The sequence below is a fragment of the Phocoena sinus genome, chromosome 2, assembly GCF_008692025.1.
Source record: "Phocoena sinus isolate mPhoSin1 chromosome 2, mPhoSin1.pri, whole genome shotgun sequence".
Lineage (NCBI taxonomy): Eukaryota > Metazoa > Chordata > Mammalia > Artiodactyla > Phocoenidae > Phocoena > Phocoena sinus.
In genome coordinates, this window is record NC_045764.1 from 55429897 (window position 1) to 55455934 (window position 26038).

General features: G+C 38.7%; 2 protein-coding genes across 5 annotated transcripts; both read right to left on the reverse strand.

The window, feature by feature from the left end:
- Nucleotides 1-2385: 2385 nt before the first annotated feature.
- SNRPN (small nuclear ribonucleoprotein polypeptide N) lies at nt 2386-8270 on the reverse strand. The gene is made up of 7 exons (XM_032623650.1): nt 8132-8270; nt 6696-6847; nt 4334-4445; nt 3729-3881; nt 3150-3288; nt 2671-2796; nt 2386-2565 (listed from the first exon to the last, which is right to left on the reverse strand). The coding sequence occupies exons 1-7, from the start codon at nt 8132-8134 to the stop codon at nt 2528-2530; spliced, it is 723 nt and encodes a 240-aa protein (XP_032479541.1). The 5' UTR covers nt 8135-8270; the 3' UTR covers nt 2386-2527.
- Nucleotides 8132-21784, reverse strand: SNURF (SNRPN upstream reading frame). Of its 4 annotated transcripts, none has more exons than XR_004348586.1 (4): nt 21661-21784; nt 17087-17182; nt 13797-13961; nt 8132-8200 (listed from the first exon to the last, which is right to left on the reverse strand). XR_004348586.1 is itself a non-coding variant. In XM_032623652.1 (4 exons), the coding sequence occupies exons 1-3, from the start codon at nt 21672-21674 to the stop codon at nt 13853-13855; spliced, it is 219 nt and encodes a 72-aa protein (XP_032479543.1). In that variant the 5' UTR covers nt 21675-21784; the 3' UTR covers nt 8137-8277; nt 13833-13852. The 4 variants fall into 4 exon arrangements, 2 of the variants coding, with proteins under 2 accessions (XP_032479543.1, XP_032479542.1); XM_032623652.1 differs by having other exon boundaries at nt 8137-8277; nt 13833-13961; XR_004348584.1 differs by having other exon boundaries at nt 8150-8277.
- Nucleotides 21785-26038: the final 4254 nt, after the last annotated feature.

Sequence of the window (26038 nt, forward strand, 5' to 3'; positions counted from 1 at the left end):
GGATTTTAAAATTTGACAGGATTACATGATTACGTAACAATGAGTCTATGAAGGCAGGGAACTATGTCACATCTGACATGCTTTTACACCAAGTCCAGTTTACCTATCACATAAGCACAGAATACCACAAATAACTCAGAAACATGAAGGTTATTTAAGGTAGTATAACTATTATATCCCAGAATTCTTACTTCAGTTTTAAAACGTCCCAGAATTCTAATTGAAACTGTAAACCACACTGAAAATATGTATTGCTATGCAATGTGTATATATTTATGGAGTCAGTTAATAAATGTGAACAGGAAATCAGTAAGTTGTCGTCCAACCATGTTTTAGATGAAACATGTATTCATTTAAATGCAGGAATGCAGGAAAAATTCTTAGGGACATCAAGTATTTACTTCCATGAATGTTTGCAAACTGAGTATACTGGTACATGACCCCAATGGAACTCTGCAGAAGCTTTGAATTAGCAATCTATAACAAAATACCCACACTTACCTTATACCCAACATGCAATTACATGCATATCTGTGTCCCAAGTTTTCTTAGTGTATTTTCCACAATTAAGATCTCTTAAAAAAAAATTCAAGGAAGCTCTAGGCAGAGAAGACTATTATCACCAAACAAAAACAGCCATTAGAAATAAGCATCTTGCAGAATATAGAGCTCTCATCACTCACCTCTCACTTGCAAAAGAGGCCATCTTTAGTTAAGAATATTAGAGAACACGTCTTCTTCAAATATGCTGTAAATATGCCGTGTGACCCATGTCAAAATCTAAAGGCCATGCATGCCAGCAGATGTATACAAGGATGAATGTCTTCCCTCCAAAAACAGAAAAAGAGTACCACAAATTATTTGAAGTTGATCCAGTGAGGAGACCGCTCAGAAAATAAGGCTCTTTACATACGCTTGCTCTAAAAACTGAAGGTTGTATCTGTCATATATATCAGGGTCAATTTTATCCTAAGAGAATGGTTGGTTTTGTCTACAGTGATCCAGATGCCTGGGGCTCTGATAACCACAGTTCCTTTGTAACATTCACAAACTCTGAAAAAAGTATCACATATGTATTATAAAAATCTCCTAAACGAAGGAAGGCTTGGCTTCTTTTGTTCCTTACCTCACGGTGGCCATTGATCTTAAAAACTACTTTGGGATAGACCACATAAAGTTGGTGCCAGCAACTGTAGTCATTTTGAAGGCCCCTTTTCTTCCAGAGACTATTACTTGAAAGGTTATGATTTAAAAGCTAGAAAAGGAAACACAAATACAACCTCTGCTGATAAACATCGAAGGAGAAGACACAATCAGTCAACCAGTCTTAAATTATTAAGGAGTTACTACCAATATCTGTGCTATTTTACAAGCTAATTCCTACAATCAATAAGGACTCATTTATTGTCTAGTTGAAACCTTAGTCGTAAAGCTTAAAACCTCCTACCTCTTCCTTTTAAAAGTGATTTCATTGTTCCCTAACCAATTCTAACTGTATCTAGATATCTGGCCATTCCTTAACTATTTAACTGGAAGATAACGTCTACTTCTCTGAACACTTCCCGTACATCACTAACTGATGCAGCTGGATATAATCATAATTTGTACTTAGGAGTGTCAACTGTCCCTGGCGGTCCAGTGGTTAAGACTCCATGCTTTCAATGCAGGGGGCGCTGGTTCAATCCCTGGTCAGGGAACTAAGATCCTACATGCTGCGTGGCACGGCCAAAAAGTAAAATTAAAAAGAAAAAAGTGTCAACTGTATTTCAGAGTGTAAGTTATCTTTAAGTAACACAACTTGTCTCAAATATGCAGTCTCCCCAGCTCCCAAGACCCACGCTCTGCCATTCATTTAAAAATTTGTAAGTAAATACTCACTAGTAGGGAATGATGATTACTCCAGGATAGTGTCATCTCTCTGACTGCACAGGCACAGGCCACAGTAAAAAGCTCATCAACTGAGGTAAACTTGCAAGCAAAAGGAGTACCCTCCTATTCCAAATGCTTTGATTGAATGAACAAAGTCTAATTCAACACCACAGTTTCCTTCTATAGATGGCCTTACAAGGCCTTTCATCACATCTCTACTTTCCTTCAAGAATGTATGGCATAGTAAAGTAGAGAGGGCTATGTGTGAATCTTACATGAACCACTTAACCCCCTGGATCCTTACGTGTAAAGGTTATTACCTGACACCAGTCAGTGCACAAAGTCAAAGTTATGAAGCTGAAAAAAGTGTCACAACCATTTTATCATAAGAATTAAAGAGAAAATTATTTAAATGAGTTGGTTAACAGGATTTACCTAATCCAAAATAACTTCAAGACCAGAAAAATCCCAGTCTTCACCCTGACCTCAAAAATAAAAACAAAAGGCAAAAAAATGTACAACAGTAGCTCACAGTTTAATTTATGCATTTATTAGCTAATATTAATGCAGCAGAGAAGACAAAAGCTCACAAACACTCCACACATTTCACAAGACACATTGCAGGAAAAAAAAGTGACTAAGAAGGATCAATAGTATCCTAGGGTCTTGGTGGACGCATTCCTGGGGGAGGTGGACCTTGAAAAGAAAAAGCAAAATTCCATGAGATCATAAAATAATAGAAAAACATATAAATATTCAGGGGCCTGGATAGCACCACTGAGAATATGAATACCCACTAACCTCTTATTCCTGGTGGAGGGGGTCTCATTCCTGGAGGGGGCATGCCTATTGGCGTCCCTCGAGTAGGAGGAAGCCCAATTGGTGGGCCCATGGGTGGTCTCATACCAGGCGGAGGAGCCATAATTCCTAGAATGAAAAATGGCAGAAATAAAGGCCTCATAAATCAGCTAAGATGGGAGCATTAAACACAAGATAATATTTAAAGAAATAAGCCTGGTGCTAAGTAGAGTTGAACAATTTCTCCTTGACCACTGCCATGCTGGCCATCCCAACTCAAAAGAGTCCATAGCCTTTCATTTAAAATCAGTGTCCAAAAGTGGAAAACATATTCCAAGTTCCTAGTTAGGAGTTAGGCTGGGCCTTAATTCAGTATCTTCTTATTTTTCATCATCACTCCTCAAGATGATACAATTTTTTCACAGGTCCACACCTATATCTAAGAATCAAATTCTTTTAGCTCTTGTCCATCAATTCCTTACCTGGAGGTGGAGTTGCTCGACCAACAGGTGTAGGTGCAGTCCCACGCCCTGGTGGATACTGAGTTGGGGCTCCAGCAATGCTCGCAGTAGCAGCAACTGCAGCAGCTGCGACAGTGCCTCTTCCCTGTGGGGTCATTACCTGAGAAGGAATGGTTAGAAAGACAGTAAAGGTAAGGCACTTCCTTGCATCATTCAAATACAGAAAATAAGCAGTTGATCACGGACTATTAAAAAATTAAGGCAATTCTGCACTTCTCTTATTCTCATTTTAAAAAATCTTGGCACACTATTACATTCTCCTTTAAACTGAACATGCCCCCTTTTAACCTAATCAGCCCTTTTGCATTTTCTCAACTCCGGTTTATCCATCCATATTCCTCTTCACTCACCAACAGTGGTGAGTTACTGTTATCATGGTGGCTTTAATCTACTGCCTTCCTAATGTACATCTGTACCTTTCTTCCCTCTACAGTATACGCTGCTTACATAGTATAGTACATACACTCAGATTTTTCAATCTCCTCAGCCTCAGGTTCTAGGCACTTTCTCCCAATAATATAAAAACTTGTGGTTCCTCACCTGTTGGGATGGCCCCCCAACCCCTCGGACAGGGCCTGCTAATCCAGCAGGAGCCTGGGGAATTGGAACACCAGCTGGAACACCTCTGCCAGCTGCCCTACCAACCCCAGGGCCTCCTGCAGCTCCAGCAAGTGGTACCCGAGCAATGCCAGTCTGAAACAAAGAAGTTATAGCTTGAAATCAAATGATTTATGAAAGTTATCAATAATCTTATTCCTAAAAAACTACCCCTTTCCCACCATTTTCCCATTATTACCTATCTCATATTAGTTCTGTATTCAAAATAGCATCACAGAAGGCATCCTACAGATTAAATTGTACATTTGTCAAATTGTGAGTCCATATATTTTCACGACCCTACCAAGAGGAAATAAATCACCAACTCCTACCCTTACCTAGGTTGCAGCCAGCAGGTGGACTAACCCATCAGAAAACCCTTAATCTCCCAGAATAGACAAGCAAGAACTTACATCAAGTGCCAGGCACGTGTTACTTGACAAAGGCACACTATACTGTGCCTCTGCTGTACCCTGATTTAGCAAATATTTCAAATAACGTGATGTCCTTCCACATTAATGTTCTGTCCTGTCCTACATCTTCCTTACATCTTTGGGGGGTGGTCCCTCCACAGTCATGGAAACCAAGTTCTCCCCACGCAGCAACACCAGACCCAAAACCCGCTTTTCTTCACGCTCTGGCTGCTTAGCATTCTTTGGCCTGTAAATCAGAAGAAAATTTTAGTATGATAAGTTATGGGTCACTCACTAACATTTTTATAGATAAGTATCAATGAAGACAATAATTAATGCTCAGATGCTCATACTCAAACAGTTAATGAGTTATGACAAACAAAACTAGACTCAACTGATATATAAGGGTGAATGGCTCTTTTCCTATCATACTTCAATCTTCCAGAATGTTCCCTCAATGTTATACTACAGCAAAACTAATTACTTCTTTGTGAAACACAGATGCAAGTAACGCAGCTAGGACTGTTTTTTTAATAGTACTGATTGCAAAACTTGGAATTTTACTTTTTTCTTTCAGTTTTACTGCAATATAATTGACATACAGCACTGTGTAAGTTTAAGGTGTACAGCATAATGACTTACATACATCATGAAATGATTACCACAATACGTTTAGTGGACATCCAACACGTCTTATAGATAAAAAAGAAAAAATGTTTTTCCTTGTGATGAAAACTCTTAGGATTTACTCTCATAACAACTTTCATATATAACATACAACAGTGTTAATCATAATCATCATGTCGTACATTACATCCCTTGTACCTAATTATCTTAAAACTGGAAGTTTGTACCTTTTGACCACTTTCATCCTCCCCCATCCCCTACTCTGGTAGCCACAAATCTGATCTCTTTTTCTATGAGTTTGTTCTTGAAGTATAATTGACCTACAACACTATGTTAGTTTCTGATGCACAACACAGTAATTCAATATTTCTATACATTATAAAATGATCGCCACTGGCTAAGACTTTAAAGACAGGCAAAACTGAAACCTCAAGTTTTCATGTTAAGATGGGATTTAAATCATTTTTTAACTAAATTAGTAAATATTGACGACAGACAACTGAAATAAGAGATGGGAACAGCAAGAGGCAATGACGGCATACCAAAAAGTTTTTAATAACAGACACCTGTTTATTCCTGGACTTACCACATACTATATAACCATGGGAAATTTTTTTGAAAACTTTCTTCTAACCTCTGTGATTCTAATTTCTTCATCTGTCAGCAGCAAAAATCATACATGCATGAGGCTTATACCACATACTACAGGTAATGCATTATTTAGGTGAGATTATCCCTGTAACTTACTGAAGAGTGAAACAGAAATTAAGAATATACCTAAAGCATTCATCAAATGTCTGTAGTATTCATCAACACTGTATTTTTAAAAATTCTTTTCAGTGAAAAGGCAGATTATTTAAACAAAAAATTAACATTGAAGCATTCACCATCCTAAAATTTCTGAAATGATCCAACTTTGTATGCAGGAAGACGACTAAGAATGAATAAAAAGGGAAGGACAGGAATATGTTACTAATTCTATTCAGATTTGAGAAGAACAGACTTATAGCAGTCAGGCAAAGGTCATCATCACCTTTCTCTTCATATCTGAAATCCCTAAATGAAGTAGTCAAATTAAATTTTTGGACAGTATATCGTTAACTGTGGAAACAGAAGAAATAAAGCCAATGGTCAAGGGTGATGCCTTGTAAATTCTGCCAAGAGCGTGAAACAAAGCCATCTTGAACATCTGGAGATATTACAATCACTGACCCAAATACTCTGAATGAAAAGTCAACTGAATGGAAGTAGAATGTCCCTGGGATCTAGCAAGTGGCATGCTCTTCTTGTTAAAGGAAGCTCCCCAATCACAGGTGCAAAGAGGGTGACCTCCTATGGTAAGGCACGTACAGACATTATTTCTGAAGTAACAGCATGGGCAAATCACAAAGATAAATAAGCAAGGGGATTAGGGATTGAGACCAAATCAACACTGACCATGAGGATTCAGACAAAACAAGGGGCATGCAAAGAGGCTGGCCAAACAATTGCTAGACACAGCCTGAATTATTCTATTCACATCTCAACTCCTCAACCATGAAGAGTAATTGTTATTCTTAAGATTCCCTCAATCTGAAGGAATGTTGCAGATTAATGTTACTGATCATTTCTCAATTTTCTAAATAAATATAACTTATTCTTTTCATCATACCATACAGTCTTATTCTCAGTTTAGTTCATAATTGTATTTCCAAAATTAAAATAGTGTGGATACAGCTGACTCAATACTGGGAGATTCATCCAATTCATAGATGAGGCCAGGACATTAGACAAGAGACCAGTCCTGCCTTTACCCTACCTCCTTCAGTTACCCTCCCTACTGTTCAGCTTCTCCCTCAGTATCCCACTGCCCAAACCCAAATGGCCTTACTTGATCTTCCTGAACTCATCACAATCACAGAGGATCAAGTTCATATGTTTGTCAAAGGCCTTAAAGGTGCCAATGAAGATCCGGCCATCTTGCAAGATACATCTCATCCTATAGTCAATGTGCTGCAGCATCTTGCTGCTCTTTCCCACAGTCTGGAAGGAGTAAGAGAAGAGTTAGTCATCAGCTTGTCTGCAGCTACTTTCTAACCCTTTCCTGTTTCTTCCCCACTCCTATACCAATCCAAACCTGGCTTTCTTAACAAAAATATCATGCCTCCATTTCTTTTCTCCATACCTTTAAGATACTAGACCAAATTTGGACCCAGGACCATTTATACTCCCCTATGGAACGCTCTGCTTCTCAGAATCCCTCCCTATGCAGTTTTCCAGTACTCTAAATATATTTCCTCCCCAATAGAGACTCCCAAACCCAGCTCTCCCTTCTAGTATTCCATCATTTTAATCCCTGTCCTTTCCCCAATTCTAATCCCAAGCTCCATCCTCATACAGAATACTTTACGCTGTTAGCTATTTCTTTTCCTCTAGACACCTAGCGAAATGGTGGGAAACTCCTAACTCCATCAAATCTTTGCAACTCCCATCGACCCACTGCAAATACGATGTATCATTTTTCAGTTCCCTTGTAAAGATCTCTGTCCTAGTTCCACCACACCCCACATCCCATATAATTCAGAACTTTGATCAGTGTTCCTCAAACTCTTTTTCTTTCAATTTTGTCCCGCTAAGGCACCTTTTTAAAAGATTTTCATCCTTATTGCCCACTCCAATGAAACTTTAATATGCAGAAATACTGTATCTACATACTGTGGCCCTTTTGAAGACCACAAACCACTGTCAAATCTAACATTCTTCCCATTCCTCAAAAACTAATTTTCAGTCCCTTTGGATATCTTTCCAGTTAAGAATATATGTTCTTGATTAGCTAAACTTAAACAGAAACACAAAATGGATTAGGATGCTGTATTTCTCTCTACAGACAGCCTTCCTTTGTACCAAGCAAGCCTCAAAGCCCCAAACCCCTCCATTTTTCTTTCCCTGCTGATTCTGCCAAGGCCTTTCCCCTGGCTGTGGTTTTGTTGGACCCTCCATTTTTAAAGTAGTCTTGTTATATATTGAAATCTGACCTCAGAGTCCCCCATCTGCAGGACGGTCCCTTACCACTGTAATTATGACCAAAAACTCTCTTTTGTATTTCCTCACAATGCAAGATTCCTCTTAAGATGTTTCCCAAACCATTATACCACTGTAACAGGACAACAGACATAGGTCTTCACCAGTTGTTATTCCATGAAATGAAGCATCATCTCTATAGATTAATTCCATATTAAGAACCCCCAAACACCCCACACTCTGGAAATCTATTATATAGGGCATTTACATTAGCTTCTCACCCCTCTGCCCTAATATACATCTTACCATGATTGCTGTTCCACCAAATCCAACGTCCACAGGCAAGTTTCAGGATCCTTAAGACCTAAGGGAAGGCTACAGATAAAGGTATGACGCACGTTCTCCTACAAACAATGCAAGCTGGGGCGGAAGCTTCGAATAGTAGATGGAGCCTGCAGAGGAAAGCATGATCTAGCTGCACTGCAATCTACCATGTTTTAAAACAGGTAGACAATTTTGTATGAAAAGCACTATAAAAGACATTCAAAAGCATCCCCTCATACTCTCATACCCACCAAGTAAACACCAAATTTCACTATTCCGTCACCTTAACTTCCACATTGTACACACCCAGAGTTAACAGGTGGTTAAATTTAATTTTACACAGAAATTTTTAAACGTTTCAAAAATAAGCTTCATTTTCCATTCCCAAAATGCATTATTTTTTCTTTCCATCCTCATTTAAGGTAGTGTTTCATTCTCTGGTCACAAATTAACACCAAGTCATCTCAACTTCAACATTTTGGTATCTCTAAGTTTCTCCATCTGAGTTAGTCCAAACTTTTGCTCCTTCGCTGAACTACCTAAATGTTTTCTACCTCAGTGTTCCCTTTCCCCAAGCCAAAGTCCCTTCAAAATAAGCTAGGAAATCTCCCTTCACCAAGAAGCTAATATATTATCATATATCTGCTTAAGGTGTCCTTTGTTAAAAGGGGACATAAAACTACTAAATGTTTACACGGATATACGGTCAACTTTCTTAGTAATCAAAGAAACAGGCATTAGAACAACACTCTCATTTCCCCCCAATATACTTAAGAAAATGCTTTGAATAAGTATGAGAACCAAACCTAGCCAAAACTGGTAAAGGGTCTCAAACTGCTAATTATACTCATTTAAAAGGAAACACACAAATTGTTGTCTCCACTATGTCTCTATATTCAATAGAGAAAATTTGCAAACAGTAAACTGCTTAAGTACATTTAAAATCTATTTTAGGATGTGAAAATGAAGTCATTTAAATAGTGGTTATGAACTATGGCAACATCAAAACAATAAAGTAAAAGAATGGTGAGGATACCATTATACATGTGGAAATATAACACTAGATTAGAAGAGATCATAATGATATAAAATAAATAATTCAGTAAGGATGGTAAAATGCAGAGGGGGTGTTTCGCTATAATTACCAAAATTTGATGGCAGTTCAATACATTTTTATGAGAACTTGGAGGGTATCAGGTTTTCTAATAAAATAAACTGATCATTACTCAGAGTATCTCCCAAGCTTTGTTCTCCACATGTAAACCACCATGCATCCTTTGTGCAGCTTTTCCTGAAAGTCAATCCTCCTTCCAATAAATGTAGTTTCTAATCCAAATTCACATGAGAAGTTTAAGGCCTATAATTCAGATGTTCTGAATTCTGACAGGATTCTCTATAAAGCAGACTATAAATTCAGGAATACTTCGTATATGTTTGAATCACTAGCAACTTCCACTTTTATGATAACATATCTAAGATTTAAGATCTTCATCAACCTATGGAGACAGGAAGTAAATCAAGTGGTTATCTGAACTAGGGGTGGAAATGGGGAATGAATTAAATGAGCACGAGGGGATCTTACTTGGGTAATGGAAAATACTAAGAGTATATGTGGCAGTGACTGCAAAATTCTGTAAATTTACTAAAAAGCACTTGTTTATAACTGGATAAATTCTATGGTATAGAAACTATACACCAAGAAAGCTGTTTTTAAAAAGTAAACTGTCTGGACTTTCAAATAATGGTCAAAGTTCATAGTAAGATTACTTTTTACACTGCCATTGGTGCCCTCAAAGAAAAATAACACAGCTAAACGTTCAACAAGACACTACTACTGGAGCTCACTCCCTTACCAACAATGGAGACATGCTACCAGACAATGAGCCACAAGACAGTGATTATTAGGGGAAAAAAAAGATGTAGCTGGATGTAGCTTTTCAAAACTTCATTTAAAGGAAAGAAATGTAATCACAAAAAAGTTTCAGATGTAAAGATTAATATAATGGAAACCAGTATCAAATGTGCATTTAAGGTGGGAATTTGTAGTCACCTCTCCAGTAAAAGTTTAAAATTCAGAGACAGGGCTTTTACCTTCAAGTACCAAACAGATTTTAGAGTTGAGATTTCCCAATCCGACCTGTTTCAAATGTTCTATCCCGCTTGGCCTTTCAGTAAACACATACGTCATCAGCCCTAGTTCATAGAGTTTAGCTATTAAGAGATGAACAAATGCAAACAAGATTTCCTGGTATAGTGGATCAGAACAAAAAAGGAAGGCCAGTTAGGCATGTGTCTGTCCATCTAACCTGTTTGAGGTTCCAAACCCCTCCCATACCCACTATCTTGTTACCCAGTTATCAAGTATAAAAATGCATCTGGTGATTTGAGTCATGGACTAAAGAACTGGAGACCTCAGAACTGGGGATGTAATATGTATAAAATAATTTGCATAATAGGATATACATTTCACTCAGAATAGGGGTTGACTGACTAGGGAGGTTAAGAAAGGCTTCCCTTAATAAGAGGGACTTGAAATTTAGGAACACTTATCTCTCGTCCCTAAATTTAGCACACCATAATCATGAACCCTTGTAAGGGAAAGGAGATATATCACTTTGTAGAATGATCAAATGTATCTCCACAGTAAAGGAGAACAAAATGCTTTATGAGGAAGAAGATAAGAGCAGCAATGTCACACTGCATTAAGGAATTAGCAGTTACGGTAAATCTCCTGATGAAAGTGCACATAAGCAAATAAATGGCCCAGAGAGCCTGATCAAAAATATCCTGGGATTTCTCAGAGGAGGAAGTTCTCAAACTTTTGAAAGGTGTGGAGTTTGAAATGATTAAACTACGTAAATATGTAAAGCTTCCTTAAATCAAAGGATATGATGGTCAGACTTGGCCAAGCAACATGTAAGAAATGAGAAGTCACAGAATAATGGTAATGTATTAGTGTTCATTCTCTTGGTTAAATAACAGACCCTTCACAGAAAAAAAAAATGCAAAAAGTCTAACATGAGAAAACACAAATAAGTGGAAACTATTAATCCACAAAGCAATGCCATTTAAACCAGAGGAAAACAATGTTTCCCTTTTTGAAACTGTTTATTTATCAAAGGGAAAAAAAAAAGACAACAAAGGTGGTACTGAGAAATTATCACTCCAGGAAGTATTCTTGATGGCAAATCAACACTGCTTATGATGCTGTTAGAAAGCAACATAACAAAACATTTAAGAATCATACTAGTATTTATACCCTAAGCCCAAAATTGGATCCTTACCCTAATAAATTAAAAATACCAAATATATCTTAAAAATATAGCACTAATATTCATAACAGCATAGCAAACTAGGGAAAAAAACACAGGTACAAAGGAAAAGTAAATCATGAATGGACCATCATTTATTCATTACAAATGATAACTGTGAGGACTATGTAATAAAATGAAGGAGTATTAATGATATACATATAAGTGGAATAGTTTAAAAGCATGATTACAATTAACTACATTTTCAAAAGAAAAGCAAAAGGGCAAAATGAAAGAAAATTCAACCTCATGCTGCTGCGGTTGAAACATGGGTATTTAAAGTCTGTGGTTTACTTTCCCATTTTTCTTGGCTATCACTCATATGATTGAGATTTTTATAATGAAAAAAAAAACCATATCAATTGTTAAAATGCCTTTACCCATTTACAAGTATAGTAGACTTTAGCACTAGTCTTAGACCTGACCCTTATCCCAGAAATTCATCTGGTTCTCTACCCTGGAATATTTATTTCATATACTCTCCTTCTACAACCCCTTTCCCTTCACCACACTGTATATTATCACCACTCCCCCACTGGCCCCATCTTAGTGTTTTCATCTTTGAAAGTGGTTCTCTGAGAGAGATTAGCCAACTTTTTCTTTTAAAGGGAAATATAATAAATATTGTAGGCTTTGCCTGCCATTCAATGTGTCACAAATACTCCCATCTGCCACTGTACTGCCAATAACAGCCACAGGCCATACGTAAATAGACATGGCTGTGTGTCAATAAATTTACAAAAACAGGCAATAAATGGGCCAGATACTTTACCAACTCCTGCTCTGTAACAATCCTAGTACCTAGTACTGTTTAGATAAAACGAGCACTTGAAACTCAGAAAACTGGATGGCCCTACTTACAGATCATAATGTATAATTTAAATAATACTTTACTCGGGAACTTACAAGAGTATATAAACTGCACTGAGAAGCCAAAAAATTCTTGGTTAAAAATAGTCAATTATGCACACTTACTTATTCAAAAACGCCCTTACTCTGGGGAACAGCTGAGGACAATGATCAGATTCTACCCCCCTGAAATCAATTCCACTGTCTTGCAATCAAATCCAATCAATTACTGGAGAATGCTGGGTAAAGGATTCAGCTGGGGAGGGTTTTCCCTTTGCTTTAAAATTTGAAATGATGGCCATGAACAGGCCTAATTAATTTGAGTTGAGGGGTTATATTTCAAAATAGAAATAAAGAAAATCTAGAAGAAAACTCATCTATAAACCCCTTTCCTCTAGTAGTTTCTAAAAAGTATTTATTAAACCCTTTGGATTGAGATCTTAATTTTTTAAAAGTCGGGAAGGAAAAATAAAGTATTAAATCAAAATTAATAGCGTTTTCCTAAAACTCTAAGCAACCAACACAAGACACACTGTAAATAAACCTACGTAACATTGAAAAATCATAGATTAATAGCTTTATTACATTGTCAGCTGATTCAAACACATTGGTAAAAAAAAGGTAAGAAAAAGATAAAACAAAAAAATTAGTAAATAAGCATGGGAAATACTTAGCTTCTCATTTGCTAATGGATACGATATGTATTTATAATTCAATAGAAACAAATTATATATAATTAACATAAACAATGAAGATGAAAGTGTAACTGGCACTATATTTTTTCATGACAACAGACTAATGTAATAATTCATAATACAATTCAGAAAATGTACCTTAATTTCAAATTCCTTGACTCAATTTATTTTTACATCTGCATATCCAAGGAAATGATCCTATCTAAAGTTTTATGCAAAGCAATTCACTGAAGCTTTATTTCAAACTACCAGCAGAAAAAAAATGAAGTCTCTCACAAAAAGAAATTATAAAACATATTAGCAGGATATTCAGCAGCTATTTATAATGAAATATTTTTCATATGTTAAGGTGAAAATCAGTACAAGTTAAATATGAATAAAACTACCTAGGGCTTCCCTGGTGGCGCAGTGGTTGAAGAGTCCACCTGCCGATGCAGGGGACATGGGTTCGTGCCCCGGTCCGGGAAGATCCCACACGCCGCAGAGCAGCTAGGCCCGTGAGCCATGGCCGCTGAGAGGCCCACGTACCACCAAAAAAAAAAAAAAAAAAAAAAAAACTACCTAAAAAAGCAAGGACTATACAATGTCTGAAAAGTAATACATGACGAGTATCAGGGTAAAAGCATTAAGACCCTGCTTTTACTTTTTTAAACTTTCTGCTATGTGTTTATTTGTATGAAGCCTTTAAGAAAAAAAACTTCTTTGGACATATCCCAAATAATTAAATGACCTCCAAACACCCTACCCTTTAATTATTTCTTTATTCTTGATCATAACTGCATCAGCTCTAACCTGTTTTGTTTTGTTTTCTCTCTTGGAATCAGCTACCTGGGTGTTCCAATACTTCTTTAACCACCTCTTGGTGTCTCAGCTAAGAATGCCTGTCTCAGTTCCGCCTGGAAATCCACCACAGGTACTTGCTGCTGCTGCTGAGATCGCCTTGGATACAGGTGACACCTATGACAAGAACACAATACACATAAATGAAAAGACATTTTCCTATATAGATAACAATGTGAAAGAAAACACAGAGACCCTTACATTTAAGGAGATCCTCATTTAGGGTCACAGCATGCCATTACCTTATGAAGAAAGTATAAAACTGGAGACTCCACACAGAGTTACTGGGACTGAGGGATACTTACCCTCTTCGGGGATACTAGCAAGGAACTTAAAAAAAAAAAAAAAAAAAAGGTCTTTTTGTTTAAAATGCCCTGTGAAAGTACCATCAGTTTAATATCCATCACTTACTTTCCAATCTGGAAACAATTCTTTAACCCCCAAGGAGGGAGGTGGGCATTTGTTAAGGCATTTCCAGTGAGACATTAAGGCTGTCATTCATGCTGACAAGAAGTCATTACCTGAAACAAAGAACTTCCAGGGCCCAGGCTATATAAGCCCTTAAACTACGTAAACAACCATCTATTAGTCATCAGAGAATTCTGGAAAAAAACGCTCAATATATTCCTACCTATCAGTCATCTGGCTGTGAATCTGATCCTGAGGATAAGAGATGCAGGAGGTTACACAGTTGCTGGCTAATAATACAAGCACGAAAAAAAAAAATCACCAGCCATTTCTGCCCTTGTTGATAAGTATATATATATGAAAATATTCAACAGCAGCTGGATTTGAAAATGGGACTATGATAAAAGGTCTTCCGCTATTTTCTGTAGTTTTTAAATAACATTTTTAACATTCTGTTATGTAATAAAGAATTAGGCTGGAGGTAACCTCTAATCCTTTGAGTTTAACAAGTGATAGCAGTATCTTTGTTATTCATGGTGGGCCTCTGGGATCACACCAAAGTTAATGCTAACTAGATGACTCAGGATTAAAGCTGGGCTTAGAGAATATCAATACTGCTTACCTGTTCCTATAATCCACTCACAAAGTGGATAAAGGTGGCTGGGGAAATTACACTATTTTCCTAACTCAAAACTCCCCTCAGATTCTTCCCCTAGTGCAGCACCCTCTAGTATTTTTACATAATATACATAACACATCAGGAAAATGAAGTTATTTCTTCTTCAAAAGCAACAAAATATTTCCATAGATACTGACAAACTAATGCCACCTAAAGCAGTCTTTTACAAGATTAGGATACCATAATCTGTTATACTGGTCCACATTGATGCTGCACTGGATAAAGGCTCTAATAAAATATAACAAATATGATCGAACCTTCACCCACTAACAAAGATCCTCCCCCAAGAAATCCCCTCCACCCATCTCTAAACTACCTCAAGATATTTCTAGAGACTCTGGGGAGGAAAAAATGGCACTTTTAAAAACTCTGAAGTTACAAGAGACTGAAGGGGAAAAATTACATTACTATATAAAAGAAAATAGGCAAATGCCTATAATAAAGGACAAACTATAAACTATTCACTCTTAAATATTCCTTTTCAAAGTAATTTCCAAAACGAAAATGTAACAAAGAATAATGAACTATGAAGAATAAGTAAAATAAACATGGGAAAATGGAGAAATCTTTCGCCTCACCAATAATTTTAAACGTGCAAATATACTGAAGTTTTTCCACATATAAAATGAACAAATAACAAAAATAAGACGCAAAATGTTATCTACTTTTTACAATTTCTGTAAAAAGCTTTACATTTGAAGTGAAATAAAATACAAATAAATATTAATAACTACAGCTAACCCTTGAACATGGGTTTGAATTGCATGGGTCTACTTATATGTTGAGTTTTTTTCCAATAAATATATTGGAAAAGTTTTTGGAGATTTGTGACAATTTGAAAAAACTTGCAGACAAACCACAGAGGATAAAAGTATCGAAAAAAGAAAAAGTTAGGTATGTCATGAATGCATAAAATATATGTAGATATACATTTAACATAAAAATATGTGTTAATCAACTGTTTATGTTATCAGTAAGGCTTCTGGTCAACAGCAGGCTATTAGCAGTTAAATTCAGGGGAACTCAAAAGATATATGGGGATTTCTGCCTATGTGGGGGGTTGCGCCCCAACTCCCTTGTTATTCAAGGGACAACTGCAATATTAATTTTCAGATTGACTGCTCTTACCTTCATTGTAATAACTAAGAAAAGCAAGCAACCTAAATATCCATCAGTAAGCTAATGATAAATGTAACTATGTTATTACAACACCCATACTCTGCAATTTGTAAAATAAGGTAGATTTATATGCACTGACATGGAAAGATCCCCAAGGCACATTGTTACAGAATAAATCTCATGTATGTAAACAAACAAATCACAAAGATGCCTCCCCTCACCCTATGTGTGTACGCATGAATGCACAGGAAAAAGTTTGAAACAATAGAGATCGAAGTACCTGAGGATTATATCTGGAGAGAGAAGGGGAATGGAGTAGTGGTATACTGAAGGAGGCACTCACTTTTTATCTCAAAATTATGTGTTTTAAGAAGAGATTATATTCATATATTACTAATACTTATAATTTTGAAAAATAACAGCTTTAGGAAAGAAAAATGATGTTACCCACAGATACTGTCAAGATTTGTGGTAATGACAAAATGCACATAACTGTAGACTTAATATATACCATGTCATTAGAAATGTTAATATATTTTTAATTGAAATGTCCCTTCTAGAAATACGTATGCATATCCTAAATAAAGGGAAAAAATGTATACAAGTTTTTAACTGGGTAAATGTACTAACTAAAAATAAAATTCTAAATATTGCAAAGAAAGCATGAATACATAAATTAACATGTCTTCAAAGCACAGAACATTTTGCAAGCACAGAAAAAGTGACTTAGTAACAATATAAATACAGCAGAAATAATTTTAATATAAATATGTTGAAGGATGTAGAATTTTATCAAGATACCACTCACCCACACATATATGGAAAAAAGGGAAATACTTATTACTAAAATTTTAACAAAAGTTGAGTTAAGTTAGGATGGCATGGTTAAGGATGATTTAACTGCTTTTTTGCTATATCGATATAACATGCACAAGCTTCTTTCATTAATTAAATTCATTTCAAGCCCCTGATCACAGGATACTTTGTTCCAATTTGAAAATGCCCTAAATTGGTTCTCAACGCTGACTGTACTCACTCCTGGTTGCTCAGTGAGGCTGTTCTTCTCCGTTTGACTTGGACTTCTACCTCTGGTACGTGCTGTTCTGTGGTCCGTCTCAGGTGTAAACGGTCCCTGAAGCAGAAAGAGGATTTGTTTTATCCACTTCATCAATTTTTGAAATAACCATTTCTTTAAAGATTATAGGGACTTCCCTGGTGGTCCAGGGGTTAAGAATTTGCCTTCCAATGCAGGGGACATGGGTTCAATCCCTGGTCGGGGAACTAAGATCCCACATGCCACAGGGCAACTAAGCCCATTCACCACAACTACTGAGCCCACGCCACAACTAGAGAGCCTGAGCGCTGTGACAAAAGACGCCGCATGCCACAATGAAGATCCCATGTGCCGCAACTAAGACCCAAGGCAGCCAAATAAATAAATAAAGATTATATTTAGAACTATATTTAGTATGATGGAGTTTTTAAACTCCATCTAATTAACCTAATTAAATCTAATTAAAATATGGTAGAGTGATGTATGTCAATTATATCTCAGTAAAACTGAAAAGAAAAAAAAGTAAAATTGAAATCTTAGAATATCTTTATCCACCAATAGTCAAAATCTATCCTAAAACCTATCGTATCCTAGTCTATCCTAAAACCACTTTCTCCCTTCATATACAGATATAAAACTATACACTTACAGAGATACATTTATATACAGGCATACTAGCCATACCTACATATCCCTGAAAAATAACGTTGATTCTAAAAATGGTTTGAAAAATATTTTACTATGATAGATCATTTTGTATAGTGGAATAAAGAATAAAATTTAAATTTCAAAATGTCTAAGCAACCTCTTGTGCAAATGCTTCTTAGGATTTGCAAAATAAGAAATTTTAAAACTGTATAAAAAAAAGAAACAGCCACTGACATTATAATCTTCAGAACAGCGCACAAAATGTCTGCTCAAAGGATCTGAACATGAAATCTACTTGGGTCAACCAGATTAGAAACTACAGGAACCACTCATGAAATTGAAATTCTAAAATGTCAAATCAGAAAGGAGAGAAAGGCATTTTACACAAGTCATGCAATGTAATATATCAAAGGCAGAATTCAAAGGACACATACCAAAAGATAATTCCCTAAACCTGTGCTTTTAGAATTCATGTTTAGATTATGCAAAGTAACCAAAATAGCTTACCAATAACCCCAAATTGTTTTCTTGCTTCAAAAACTTCAATGTTCTAATCAGGCAGTAGAAAAGACCATTTTTTAAGAAATCACATATCAGATTTTTAAATGGTAAAAGTACTGAATATACTTTGCTAATCTCCTTGACCTTTGATTAGACAATGTGACAACACCTAAAGTACCTAATGAGAAAGAAATCCATAAATAGGATTTCATCAAAAGTGAACATTTCAGAAAATGGGCACTTAAGGAAATAAAACGTTATATGTACATAATGTTAATTTTTTGCTCCAAAATCACTTTCATTAAAAAAATACTAATCTGGAAATGCACTGAAAAGAAAATGTGATGAGATCACACAATATTTTTCCTAACGGCCTAATATTCTATCAAATATTTAGGATGCCTTACACCTCTCCCCTCAAAAAAAACTCAATTATAAACTCAATGACTAGGACCTCAAGAATGAGAAATAAAAAAACACAAAGATAATGTGAGGTAATCCCAGTCTGTGATCTTCCAACAAACATAAGACGACCAGTGCCTCCAAAAAAAACGCTATAGAATCATCAAGAATTCTGAGCCACCCAGCATTCAGGAACCAGAAAATAAACTTCTCTGCCAAACCTTTATTAGTGAAGGATGCGGCCTTAACCATCAACAACTCTTGCTCAACGTACCTTGCTTTAGAAAACAACACACAGTCCTTCGACTAAGTGTCCTTGCTCTAAACTTCAGAAAGTGTTCACACTCCCTCCCCATTCTCAAAAAGCCGTGGTACTATACCAAATATTCACAAGGCAGGAGAGAGACCTTCAAACTTCACCTCTTTCCACAGGGTCCGCCATATTGAGGTCCTGAGCCCGAGGGCAAGGCTACAAAATGGCGGACCAGGAATGATGCACACTCATCTTGCAAAGGGCCAAATGATCAGAAGTTCATATTTGAAGCACTATCTTCCTACAAGCAGAAAAAAATAGGTGCAAATCATATAAGTATCGCAAAATACCAGACTCCTGCTATTTTTCAAACTACTGAAAAATAATTCCAGAACAAAGCTTCCCAGGCTTCTGAATTTGTATTTTCCTTAATTACATTCTAACTCAGCACACAACCAGGCGTACTGTTTATGATGCACGAGAAAAAAAAAAAAGGCAAGCATACCAAAATCCTGCAAAGAAAGTCCTTAAAAATATCCCCCCAAAAGTCAAAGTAGTGAAATACATAATACAGTAATAGTTACTTTGTTAATTATCCTTTCTCAGCAAATATTCACAGCCGCTCCAACTTCAAAAATGATGGAACGAAACCATTAATTTAAAAATTCGATTAAGGGCAAGAATTCACTAATCCCACATACACCCACATTCTACTTTTCTCTCTCCAGTTCTCCTTGAACAAGCACAACTCAGCCCTCAGTTCCTAGGAGCTCTGGAGGAGCTGCGACCCCCTGATTTAAGGAAAGTATCTATAAAGATGACATCACCAATGGAATATCCAGCGATTAAGAAATACGACAGACACTTAAAAGAGATGCAGTTGTGGAATTATATAACCTGGAAAGTTGAAATCAGAGGTTATAGGAACGGGAGTTGTCTAAAGGGATACTGAAGCCACCTGAATGTGGCGAACAATTAAGACTGTTCACAATACAACCTAGGGAGAATCTACAAAAATGGAAAAGCTCCTGCACCGGTGATGGGGGCTGTCTGAAGTAGCACAGTAAATCCCGGAATGCCCTCACCTCTCTTGGCCTCCAGGCCCTTAAGCGTAACAGAAAACCAGGGGCACAGTGCGGCTGCCCTGCCATTCCAGGCAGGCAAAGAATGTACAAATTGCCCCCTGTATAAATCTCTGATCTCCCCACCTTCCCCACTCCACTGCGGCACTGCAAGGAAATGGTGGAACGCCAGGCAGTGGCTGAGCAAACCTGTCTCCTTCCTCCCCTCCCCCTACCCCCACTGCAGCACAGTAGGGAAGAAAACAGGGATTGGGCACACAGATGAAGGAGGTGGCTGGCCACCCCACACAGCAAAGACTGCGCAAACCCCTTCCCCCGAAGCATGCCCCACCGCAGGGGGGAAGTGGTGTCGTCACTGCTGCGCCTGCGCACCCTAAACCCACACCTTCCCTAACTGCGGCATTAGGACGCGGCAGCCGCCCACCCAGGCCCGCCTCCTCTACCTAGGACGTCGCTTTGCAGAGGGTGCGGCTGACACCCCTGCCAGGCAGAAGTGGCACAGCTGCCCCTCCCACACTGCGGCACTGGGGGGAGGGGCAACACCCACCCCCCCCCCCCCACACACACACACACACACACCCCTCGCGCCTGCGCAGACCCATACAGCTGCGGCAGCAGCCATCTTCGCGGAGCTGCACAATGGCAATGACGCGACACCGACCCCCGCACACTCCCGGGCTGGCCTTAGAAATTCTCATTCCAAACGCAGGGAAAACCTATGCGAACGAGAGACACCCCTACGTGTCACATCCCAGAACCTGGCAGGTCCCCCGCAGGATGCACTAAACAGGCTGTGGACATCATATCCCTCATCTTACACCAAACCCACAAATGTGAGAAATATAAAGGACTTAAGTATATAAGGACCGGACATTTCTGCAGCCACCCCTTCAGCTGAGGCGCAGGGTAGGAGTTTCGCCACAGTATTCAAATTCTAAGAGCACCACTAGTCACAGAAAATTGAACGTTTTCTTTTCTTCAAACGAATGGCCTCCTCCAACTGCCCGCCCCCGCCCCTGCCCCTCCCCCTTAACCGCCTCTACCACTGCCCAGAGAGCAGCTCCGCGAGTCCGCGAGACCCCCAGCCCTGTCACGGCCCCACCGCCACCCTGAGGCCCCCGTCATCGCTGTCACCCCGCCGTCCCCACACACCGTGGCAACACAGGCCACCCCGCCACACTCCTGCCGCCCCCTTCATATCAGTGCCACAGGAACCACCCCAACCACCCCCTCCCACTACTGCCACACACCAGTGCCTCCGCGGACACAGCACCTGCTGCCCCCTGGCCAGTACTGCGGCCCCAATGACCCCACCCTTTGTACCCTCCCCCACTTAACACACCACAGTGGCCACCGCGATGTACCCTCGCCACCCGCAGTCACGGCCTTGGACCTCAAGGACAAAGGGCCACCCTAGAGAGGGTCTGAGGGGACGCGACAGGATGGTGCAGACACGCCAAGACCTGACAAGACGCGGAGAGAATACCCCCGAGGAGGGTCAGCCCAGCCCCAAGCCTCCAGAAGGTGCCCTATCCGGCCTCCGGACAAAGAACTTGAGGGCCCAGATCCCCAGTAAATACTGAAACACTTCTAGTTCTGGAAGCCTGGGACATCATGCAAACAAAAATGTTTCCCATGCTGCCTCTGAGGGAAGACACCACACGGCTGACCTGGCCCGCTCCATCGCGCCGCTGGCCGCTCCTCAGAACACAACGTTAGGCATCTCCGGCAGCAGCTCCACTCTACGCGGCCTTTGCCGGGGCGGCACCAAGAAATACGCCGGCTTTGCCTGCGCGTGCGCGGCAACCCCCGCACCACCGGGCCTTGGGCACGCATGCGCGTCTGTTTGCCGCAGTAGCGGTGCCGCAGCCCTGCAGGTGCCCCGGCGCCCTACCTGACAGGAAAAACTGGGGGATGGTATCTTCCGGACCCCAGGTGATCAAAGCACGGGGGCCTTAGGGGTGGGGGGAATCCAGGAGCCACCACCAGCCTGCAGTTAATGGCTCTCAGAGTCGCACTAAATGTTACAGTGGTACTTCCACCCAGGGGAGTGGGAATTGAGTATTTATTTTTTGTGAACATTATAAAGTCCGTACCTTTTTCAGATTTCCTTAGGTTTTTCCCCAGTGTCCTTTTCCTGTTGAAAGGGTGTCCTTTTCCTGTTGAAAGGTAACATAAATATTATGTTCAGTAGTCATGTTTCTTTAAAACTCCTCTTGGTTGTGACAGTTTAGATTTTTTTTTGGTTTTGTTTTTTAACTTTCACCATGTTTATATTTTTACAGTGACCATTAATTACTTTCACAATTAAAAATTATTATTAAGGTAAAACAAAATTAAACTTCACTCTAAGATCTAATGTACTTGACTGTCAGTTTCCTGACTCTTCTTCACCCTTTTCTAGCCTGCTCTTTCTGACAAGTCTGACTACTCTACTAATTTCTTGATTGCTCTATAGTATTCAGAAGCTGCCTTTGGATGCCGGGGAAGGCATGACAGGATCCCTGACCTTACAGACGATCTAGAGACAGCAGCCATTTTGGCTCACTCATTTATTGAAAGCGGATATTTTAAATCAGTTTATAGGCCTGGTGAGCATATCCTGCAATTTGGTAATGAATATACAGAAAAGGAAACTTCCCAGCAAGCTATAAGGACTGTGCAGCTAGAACCTGATGTCTCCCAACCATTCCTTTTTGTAAAAAAAAAAAAAAAAGTCGAGACATCCCAGTTCAAACACTCAAAGATATGAGCTTAAAGAACATAAAATCTGGACTAAAACTATTCTGTGTACAACTGAAGCTGAAGTCTGCAAAAATCAATCTGAACTACATTACACCGTATTCAAAAATTAACTCAAAATGGATCAAAGACTTAAATGTAAGAGTAAAATGTAAATCTCTTAGAGGAAACATAAATGTAAATTTGTGTGACCTTGACTTAAGCAATGCTTTCTTAGATATGACATCAAATTTACAAGCAACCACACACAAAAAAGATAAATTGGACTTCATCCCAAGTACATTAAAGTTTTTGCTTCAAAGATCACTATTAAGAAAACGAGGGCTTCCCTGGTGGCGCAGTGGTTGAGAGTCCGCCTGCCGATGCAGGGGACACGGGTTCGTGCCCCGGTCTGGGAGGATCCCACATGCCGCGGAGCGGCTGGGCCCGTGAGCCATGGCCGCTGAGCCTGCGCGTCCGGAGCCTGTCCTCCGCAACGGGAGAGGCCACAACAGTGAGAGGCCCGCGTAACGCATAAAAAAAAAAAAAAGAAAACGAAAAGACAACCAGCATAATAGTAAAACAAATATTTGCAAATCATATACTAGCTGATAAAAGAAGACTTACAATTCAACACTAAAAAGACAAAACAAAATTTTAATGGGCAAAGGATTTGAATTAGATAATTCACCCAAAACTGGCAAACAAATGGCCAATCAGCACATGAAAAGATGCTCAGCATCATCAGTCTTTAGCGAAATGCAAATGAATAGCTCGTTGAAATACTACTTCACACTCACTAGGAGGGCTATAATCAAAAAGACAATAACACATGTTAAGGAGGATATGGAGAAACTGGAACCTTTTAACACTGCTCATAGGAATGTAAAGTAGTGTAGTTCAGGAAAAGAGTTTGGGAGTACCTAAAAATTTAACCATAAAGTTACCCTATGACCCCCCACAGTTCTACTCCTAAGTATATAACCCAAAATAAATGCATACATCTGTGCAAAAACTTGTAAATGAATTTTCATAGCAACCATGCTATAACAGTCAAAAGTGGAAACACCGAAATGTCTATCAACTGATGAATGGATAAACAAAATATGTGGTATGGCATAAATGTACAATGGAATAGCGTTTGTCCATTAAAAGGAATGAAGTATTGATTCACACTACAAAATGGATGAACCCTGAATATGCTAAGTGAAAGGCCATATTTTTTATGAGCCCATTAAATGAATTGTTCAAAATAGACAAATCCATAGAGTCAGAAAGCTGATTAGCGATTGTCAGGAAATGCGAGAAGGGCAAATGGAGATTGACTGCTAATGGTTACAATGCTTCTTTACAGAATGATGAAATGTTCTGGAATTAATAGTAGGGATGGTTGTAAAACATTGGGAATATATTAAAAAGCACTGAATTGTGCAATTTTTAAAAAGTACGTTTTCTGGTTTGTGCATTATAAATCAATTTTTTTTTAATCCCGATTGAGGGACATTCTACAAAATACCTGACTAGTAATCCCCATAACTGTCAAGGGCATCAAAAACAAAGGCTGAGAAACTTTCTGAGTCTTGTCACAACCAAGAAGAGCCTTGAGACAGAAGTACTAAATGTATTATCCTGAATGAGATCCTGGACATTATGGAGAAACTGAGGACATGAATAAAGTATGAACTTCTGTTAATAATAATGTACCAATATCGGTTCATTATTGTAACAAATGTACAATACTAATGTAAGAAAGACATTGATAATAGGGGAATATATGTATGAGGTACAAGGGAACTCTCTGTACTACCTTTAAAATAATTATGTAAATATAAAACTACTCTGAAATTAACATTGATTAAGGTAATAAAACTGATCAGAAAATGATATACAAAAATATCCTAACATGGCCGCCTATAAAGGAGAAGAAGGCGTACAGACAAGAGTAGAAGGGAGACATCCCACTGAAAAATTCTCTAATTCTAATTTAAAAGATTTTTTTCTGTAATTCAAATTTATGAACTGTATGAAATAAAAAGTAAAGGGTACAGAAAAAGTTGTTCAAGGAAACTTGTCTGGCAAAAGACACAATAAACAAAGTTAAAAGAAAAAAGACAAGAGAACTCATTTGCTATATACTTAGATAATGAATTAATTATCTACCCACTACATTAAGAACTTATAGAAATCAATAAGGAAAAGAGAACCTCAAAGAAAAAAAGTGCAAGGATGCCCAGTCATTATGAAGTACTTTAACACTAGTCCAAATAACAACCATATAAGTTATTTCCAATCTCCAACCCTTTTACAGATTAATAAGCAGACCCAGAGCAGTGAAGAACCACACTCAAAAGTCACACAGTTCACAGGTGGTTGAACCCAGAGTCAAGCCCAGCACCCTGGTTCCTGTGCCTCTGCTCTTAACCACTACTGTGTGCTGTAATGACTGTCTCGTAGGGGTAATGGCTCTCTTCCCTATAATTTTTATTCCACAAAGGATGTGACAAATCCACATATATGAACCTCAAGCCCAAGCAGAGAGCTGGGCGAAAAGAGAAAACAGCACAAAAGCCCAAAAACTGCCCCCTTAGGCTCCTTGCTTAAGGCACTGGGTGGCAGTCTTTCACTACATGCACAATTGGTTCACAAGAAAGCTGAATAGGAGAGAGAAATCTTTGCTGCAGGATCCCTCCCTGACCCTGGGAAGTGCAGGAGGAAGATTATCCTATTAGCAGCCTTCTTGGAAAATCCCAGAACCAACTCAGGGAGAGACTGAACAGAGGAAGAAAGTACCTACTCCTCTAGAAAATGGTCAAACAGGACACAAGCAATAAAAAGACACTCTTCCACCCACAGATTTTGCACACATTCTCACTGTGTCTCCAGGCTTTGGGACAAGAATTCTCCAGACTGTCAGATAACTACATCAAATCCCACCTACAGCCTATGCATTTTTTAAACAGTTGGGAGGGAATCAAAAGAAAGACTATTTTGTGACACATGAAAATTATATGAAGTTCAAATTTCAGTATCCAGGAATAAAGTGCATGCAGAACATGCCTGAATAGAAAAACCCAGGCATGGGATTCCCTGGTGGCACAGTGGTTAAGAATTGCCTGGCAAAAAAAAAAAAAAAAAAAAAAAAAAATCACCTGGCAATGCAGGAGACACGGGTTCGAGCCCTGGTACAGGAAGATCCCATATGCCGCAGAGCAACTAAGCCCCTGTGCCACAGCTACCAAGCCTGCGCTCTAGAGCCCGCGAACCACGACTACTGAGCCGGTGTGCCACAACTACTGAAGCCCGCGCGCCTAGAGCCCGTGCTCCACA

What these genes read in the sequence shown, in the direction of transcription:
- SNRPN (XM_032623650.1), bottom strand. An exon ending in TCGAGCAACTCCACCTCCAG is followed by an intron (nt 2,797 to 3,149) that starts GTAAGGAATTGA and finishes TTTTCATTCTAG; the next exon opens with GAATTATGGCTCCTCCGCCT. An exon ending in CCCTCCACCAGGAATAAGAG is followed by an intron (nt 2,566 to 2,670) that starts GTTAGTGGGTAT and finishes TTTCTTTTCAAG; the next exon opens with GTCCACCTCCCCCAGGAATG.
- SNURF (XM_032623652.1), bottom strand. An exon ending in GCCTCACTGAGCAACCAGGA is followed by an intron (nt 13,962 to 17,086) that starts GTGAGTACAGTC and finishes TTCTTGTCATAG; the next exon opens with GTGTCACCTGTATCCAAGGC.